The sequence below is a fragment of the Ochotona curzoniae genome, unplaced genomic scaffold, assembly GCF_017591425.1.
Source record: "Ochotona curzoniae isolate NIBS_2020 unplaced genomic scaffold, NIBS_Ocur_1.0 contig_1014, whole genome shotgun sequence".
Classification (NCBI taxonomy): Eukaryota; Metazoa; Chordata; class Mammalia; order Lagomorpha; family Ochotonidae; genus Ochotona; species Ochotona curzoniae.
This window is the reverse complement of record NW_024464920.1, coordinates 52,837,473-52,843,514: the sequence shown is the minus strand read 5'-3', so window position 1 is coordinate 52,843,514 and position 6,042 is coordinate 52,837,473. Positions and strand designations below refer to the sequence as shown.

The 6,042-nt window shown below is 65.8% G+C and overlaps 1 protein-coding gene across 2 annotated transcripts; it reads left to right on the top strand.

Annotated features, from left to right (window-relative positions):
• The first annotated feature begins 1,355 nt into the window (after positions 1-1,355).
• MAPK11 (mitogen-activated protein kinase 11) lies at positions 1,356-5,195 on the top strand. 2 transcript variants are annotated; one of them, XM_040991711.1, is made up of 12 exons: positions 1,356-1,542; positions 2,780-2,909; positions 2,992-3,050; positions 3,139-3,250; positions 3,393-3,422; positions 3,513-3,560; positions 3,646-3,760; positions 4,024-4,095; positions 4,245-4,324; positions 4,609-4,687; positions 4,765-4,938; positions 5,114-5,195. In XM_040991711.1, exons 1-12 carry the CDS (start codon positions 1,427-1,429, stop codon positions 5,191-5,193), a joined length of 1,095 nt encoding a protein of 364 aa, XP_040847645.1. In that variant the 5' UTR covers positions 1,356-1,426; the 3' UTR covers positions 5,194-5,195. The 2 variants fall into 2 exon arrangements, with proteins under 2 accessions (XP_040847645.1, XP_040847635.1); XM_040991701.1 differs by having other exon boundaries at positions 1,427-1,542; positions 2,720-2,909; positions 5,114-5,193.
• The last annotated feature ends 847 nt before the right edge of the window (positions 5,196-6,042 follow it).

The window sequence follows — 6,042 nt, the reverse complement described above, 5'->3', positions numbered from 1 at the left end:
AGCACTGGTCTTGAAGTGGGCCCTGTGGGAGTCGGTGGCAGGCATAGGCCTGGCTCCAGTGCCGGTTGGGGGCCTCCACGGCAATCTCCCTCCATGTCTACCCTGTTCTGTGAGCCCCCCTCACTGCCTACCCTCTAGGAGAGGGCCTGGCCTGGGTTTGGTCAGCTGTGTCCTGTGAGTTCTTGGAGAGACCCCCAGGTCTCAGTGCTTCTGAGTATTGGGGGTGTACCCCCAGAATGGGGTGCAGGCAGTTACCCTGTGTGGGTCTGCAGCTAGTGGGACCTGAGCATAGCTCAGCTGACACGAGCCAGCTGCTCCCATTCCGTACCCCTCACTGGGTCTCCCTGGGCAGTGGACCCTCTCCAGGGGGGGTTCCAAGGCTGAGCCACCCCACAGCTGGCTTCCAGACTGGACTCTGCCCCTTACCCTGGGAGCAGTTAAGGAAGAAGGGACTGGTCCGCCAGAACCCCTCACAGTGGGGTCCAGCTGGTCTCCACACTCACACTGGCTTCTGTCCTGGGGCACCCAGGGTCCCCTCAATCCCCGAGGGTGGCAAGGAGCTGTGGGTATCCCATGACCTCTCCACATGCAGAGTAAAGTCTGCATCCCACAGCACACATGTGTGCGAGTCCACTGACGGCCACAAGCCGAGCTGGGGTGGCAAGCACGCATTGTGCACCCGAGCACTGGCATGCCCGACTCCCTGCCTTTCCGGCGGAGCCTCCACGCGCCCGGGGCCACACCAGGCATGCCCGACTCCCGGCCTTTCCGGCGGAGCCTCCACGTGCCAGGGTCCGCACCAGGCATGCCCGACTCCCTGCCTTTCCGGCGGAGCCTCCACGCGCCCGGGGCCACACCAGGCATGCCCGACTCCCGGCCTTTCCGGCGGAGCCTCCACGCGCCCGGGTCCACACCAGGCCCCAGGCCCGGGGCATCTCGGGCAGGGATGCTTACCTTTGACCACTGACCCTGCACGCAGCACATGGCACACAGCTGGGTTCCTTCTCTACCGTCCAGGGCGGGGCCTCTGCGGAACAGTGCCCGGGGTGTTCGGGTGGGCTTTGTGGAGGGCAGAAGGGCACATCCGGGGTCCACACCACAGGAGGGGCCCAGGGTCGCCGCTGTCCCTGGTCCTGATGGGTCAGGCCCATGTGGGATCCCGACAGGTGGCGCCGGCACGCCTGGGCTTCACCCTCCGGGCTTTCCCTTCGGTTCCCACGGGAAGCGCCTGCGAGGTCCGCTCCTGCTGCTCCTGCTGCCTCCGGCTCTCCGCCCTGCTTGGCTCCGGCCTCCTCCCGCCGTCAAGCCGGGAAATCCGCCCCGCCCCGCCCCGCGCCCCGCCCGCCGCCCCCGCCGCCCTCCGCAGGCTCTGCTCCCGCTCGGGCTCCGGCTCCGGCATCCGCTCCGGCGCGGGCCTGGCCCGGACATGTCGGCCCCCCGCGCCGGCTTCTACCGGCAAGAGCTCAACAAGACGGTGTGGGAGGTGCCGCAGAGGCTGCAGGGGCTGCGCCCGGTGGGCTCCGGCGCCTATGGCTCGGTCTGGTAGGGGCGGGGCGCGGCCGGGAGCGGGCACCGGGCGGGGCTGAGCGCGCGCCCCGCGTTGCGCGCGGGGATTCAGGCGCGAGGAGGGGCCTGGGTCTGTCTCCGCCCCCCAGCCCTGCGCAGAACGCGGGGATGAAGGGGGCTGGGGGGCGTCTTCCCGCCATGCCCCAATCTTGGGATGTCACAGGGCTGGCGGGAGGACCCCCCCCCCAGAGACCCCGAGTGTCTGAGCGCCCATCGGGATCCCGCAGTCCCTGCGTCCAGCGGATGCCCCGCCCCCGTGCTATTGTTGGAACGGAGATCCCTAGAATGGCCTCGGATTCCCCCGGGGATTCTGCATGTCAGTCCTTTTCCATCCAGAGCCGGGGCCCGCCGCCCTCTGCAGCTCTGAGAGGGTGCCATCCATGCCCCCGCACAAGGAGCCCCGCCATAGGGGCTCAGACTCCGATGCCTGAGCCCAGGGCTGGGGGCCCAGGTGGCCTGGACCAGGTGGATCAGACAGTCTCGGCAGGGGAGGGGACCAGGCCTTTGGAAAAGGAAAGCTGGAGATGGCTTAGGGTGAGCAGGGATGCTATGGCTGTCACTGGTGTGGACACTGGCACAAGTATGTACGTGAACAGGTATCCTCACAGCACCCATCCAGGGTCAGGTGGCCGCTGTCTGTTGGTGGTCACAGTGGGGCAGAAGGGAGCGTGAGGTGGGCAGCTGGGGGCTGGGGACAGGGCGTGGCTACCTCCAGGCTCTGCTGGCTCAGCAGGCTAGGAGCGGAGTTCTCAGGCCCTGGAGTCCCAGGGATGCCAACACTGGTCATTTGGACCATTCCAGCACTGGGCAGGATGATGTGCAGCCAGCGTCTTTGGGGATTCTGGGGATGTCAGGGCCCTTCAGTGGAACCTGGGTTCCGGTTGCAGCCCAACACTCCGTGTTTGCTCAGGTCCACCCCACCAAGGCTGGGAACTGACCAGGTGCCAACTCTGTAATTCAACAGCTCCGATGTGACTAGGCTGAAGGACCTGCGGTCCCTCACTGCAGAGTGATCCAGACGAGCCCCCTGTGGGTTAGACTGGAGCTGGAGAGGAAGACAGATGAACGCCCACATGGTCGGGAGGGGCAGGGCACGCACTGTGGGGGTCCTGCCGGGGCTCCTGACCTTCCTGGCTGAGCCCTGAGCCCCAAGGCAGGGACCTCACCCCAGGCTGGTGGACCCCTGGCAGCCTCACTCGCGTGCGCCTTCCAGCTCGGCGTACGACACGCGGCTGCGCCAAAAGGTGGCGGTGAAGAAACTGTCGCGGCCCTTCCAGTCGCTGGTGCACGCGCGCAGGACCTACCGCGAGCTGCGGCTGCTCCAACACCTGAAACACGAGAATGTGAGTGGAGGGCCCCGGGGCGGGCTGGGGTCGGCCGCCTCACGCCGCCTGGCTGCTGCCCGGCTGCTGCCCCGCTCCGCAGGTCATTGGGCTGCTGGACGTGTTCACGCCGGCCACGTGCGTCGAGGACTTCAGCGAAGTGTGAGTTCCGGGGGCGGGGGCCGTGTTCAGTTGCGGGCGGAAAGGCTGGGCCTGATCCTGATTGCAGCGCCCCCCCCCCCAACCCCAGGTACCTGGTGACCACCCTGATGGGTGCCGACCTCAACAACATCGTCAAGTGCCAGGCTCTGAGCGATGAGCACGTCCAGTTTTTGGTGTACCAGCTGCTGCGCGGGCTGAAGGTGGGTCCTGGGGCGCGGGCGGGAGGTGGGGGTGTGGGGCGGGCCAGAGGTAGGGTTCAGGGCTAGGGGGCGGGACAGAAGTGGGGTTCAGGGGCAGGCGCTGCTGGTGACCCACCGGAGCTCACCATCTCCCTCTCTGCAGTATATCCACTCGGCCGGGATCGTCCACCGGGTAGGTGTGGCCAGGGCGGTGGGCGGTGGGCGGCCTGTCCTGGCTCTGCGGGCGCAGCCCCTGTGCTCAGGCCTCTGCCCACCCGCGCAGGACCTGAAGCCCAGCAACGTGGCGGTGAATGAAGACTGCGAGCTCAGGGTGAGCACTCATGGGCCAGGCAGGCTGGTGGGTGGGCTGGCAGTGGGGAGGAGAGGGCTGCTAAGGATACTTGGTCATTCCCCAGATCCTGGACTTTGGACTAGCCCGCCAGGCTGATGAGGAGATGACTGGATATGTGGCCACACGCTGGTACCGTGCCCCAGAAATCATGCTCAACTGGATGCACTACAACCAGACAGGTGCCGCTGGCCAGTGGAGCCCCGGGTGCCCAGGCTCGGGGGGTGGGGGGCAAAAGGGTGAAGTTGCAGAAGTCTGACCTAGCTTTGGGGGATCCACACTCAAAAATAGGCTTTCCCAGGGTCATCTCAGCCCATGTGGTCAGTCTTGCCAGCTCCTCCCCTTCCCAGCATGGGCACAGAGGAGTCCACTGGGCTGGCTGCTGCCCAGCTTCCAGAAGTGCCTGGGGGTGGGCAGGCTGATGGCCCCATGCCTCCCCCTACAGTGGACATCTGGTCTGTGGGCTGCATCATGGCCGAGCTGCTCCAAGGGAAGGCCCTCTTCCCAGGAAGTGACTGTATCCTTGGCCTAGGCAGAGGTCAGGGTCAACCTGAGGAGCCCCACACCAGCATGGGGGTGGGGGGCTCCCATGTGTGCTCTGTCCTCAGTGGTCAGAGAGCAGCCTGGGCAGGGAGGGCCACCGTGGCTGCTTCCTGAACTGGGCAGATATCGACCAGCTGAAGCGTATCATGGAGGTGCTGGGCACGCCCAGCCCCGAGGTCCTGGCCAAGATTTCCTCGGAGCACGTGAGTCCTGCCCAGCATGCCCTCTGCTGATCGGGCTGGGCACCATGGGGAAGGCCATCATGGCGGGCTGGGGCAGTGGGGTGCACAAATGACCCTGGCCAAGGCCAGATGTTGGGGTGGGGCCAGCTGCAAACTCAGCTGTCACAGGTGTCAGGGCCAGGCGAGGACCCACAGGCAGCTGGAGCTGCAGTCCAGTGTTTTGCCCAGGAGTGAGCAGTACAAAGCCCCCACCTTGGCTGGGACCGAGCAGCCCCAGCAGGCCTGTCCATGTCCTGTGCCTGTAGGCCCGGACCTATATCCAGTCCTTGCCACCCATGCCGCAGAAGGACCTTGGAACCATCTTTCGCGGAGCCAACCCCCTGGGTGAGGCCTGGCCCTGGGCCGGGGTGGGACTCTGTGGAGCCTGGGCAGAACTACAGTCCCTCCCTGGCCCCATGCAGCCATAGACCTTCTAGGGAGAATGCTGGTCCTGGACAGTGACCGGAGGGTCAGTGCGGCCGAGGCGCTAGCCCACGCTTACTTCAGCCAGTACCACGACCCTGACGATGAGCCTGAGGCCGAGCCCTATGACGAGAGCGTGGAGGCTGCAGAGCACACTGTGGAGGAGTGGAAGGGTGGGTGTGGGGGTTCCTGGGGTGGGGAACGGGTGCAGGAAACCTCCCAGCTGCTCCCCAGGCTCGGGTGGGCAGAGGTGGATGTGTGCAGCCAGCCGAGGCCTGGAGGGCTGGGGGGCCAGTGGGCAGAAGCCAGGGCAGGGGCACGAGTCACTGTTTCCCTGTTGGCCCCCAGAGCTCACCTACCAGGAGGTGCTCAGCTTTAAGCCCCCGGAGCCAGCACAGCCACCTGGCAGCCTGGACATGGAGCAGTGATGAAGGGGGGCCTGTGCCTGCCTCCCTCTGTCTGCAGCACCCCGAGTCCACGCCGGGGTAGGGGGTTGTCCCTTGGGGATACCAGAGCCCCCAGGGACTAACAGGGAGGGTCTCTGTGGCTCTCTGGGTCCCAGAATTGGCAGGGTCTCTATCAGGTGCCAAGTCAGCACCTTGTGTTTCCCTGTGGCACACACATGTGGGCATACGTGGGACCCTGTGCTGGAGGGGGTGTTACAGATCAGGGCATCTGAATCCCTGGTGCCCAAGGCCACGTACAACAGGAAGCCTGAGCTGGGGGCTGCACCAGTGCCTCCCTCCCCCAAGTTCCTGATGCCGTGCAAGGTGCTGAAGTCAGCTTCTCCTGGGCCCGAGGTTCCGGACACATGGGGGCTGCTGGCTGGGAGCCCCAGGCCCGTGGTGGGAGCTCCACCCTGGATGCTGAGACGGGCAGCATAAAGACTGTACGAGGATGTCGACACTTCTACTTGGATTGATGGGGCTGCTGCCTCTCTGCTGAGTTTGTGGTCCTGAGGCAGAGATGTGGAGCGCCCAGCACAGGCTCAGCTATCCCCCTGCTCCTGGGATGGAGCTGACCGAGGAAGACCTGGACGGAGTGTGTGGCACGGGGCCCCTCCCCACAAGGACCAGGGGCATCTAAATGTCAAGTGCCTGCATTGGGGTGCACAATAAAGGGTTCCCGTGCGCTCAGCTTGGTTCTACCGCCTGCTGGGTTGACCAGCCTGGTCCCTCAGGCCCCCAGTCAGACCCGTGGTCCCCTCTGCTAGCTGCTTGTTCTCCGGGAGGGTCTGAGAGCCCAGGTGGGCTTGATGGTCAGCACAGGCTGCTGGC

Excerpts from the sequence above, each read along its gene's own strand:
- MAPK11 (XM_040991701.1), top strand. The coding sequence starts at position 1,427 with ATGTCGGCCCCCCGCGCCGGCTTCTACCGGCAAGAGCTCAACAAGACG. Across the intron at positions 4,325-4,608 it reads CCAAGATTTCCTCGGAGCAC|GCCCGGACCTATATCCAGTC; the intron begins GTGAGTCCTGCC and ends CTGTGCCTGTAG. Across the intron at positions 4,688-4,764 it reads TCGCGGAGCCAACCCCCTGG|CCATAGACCTTCTAGGGAGA; the intron begins GTGAGGCCTGGC and ends GGCCCCATGCAG.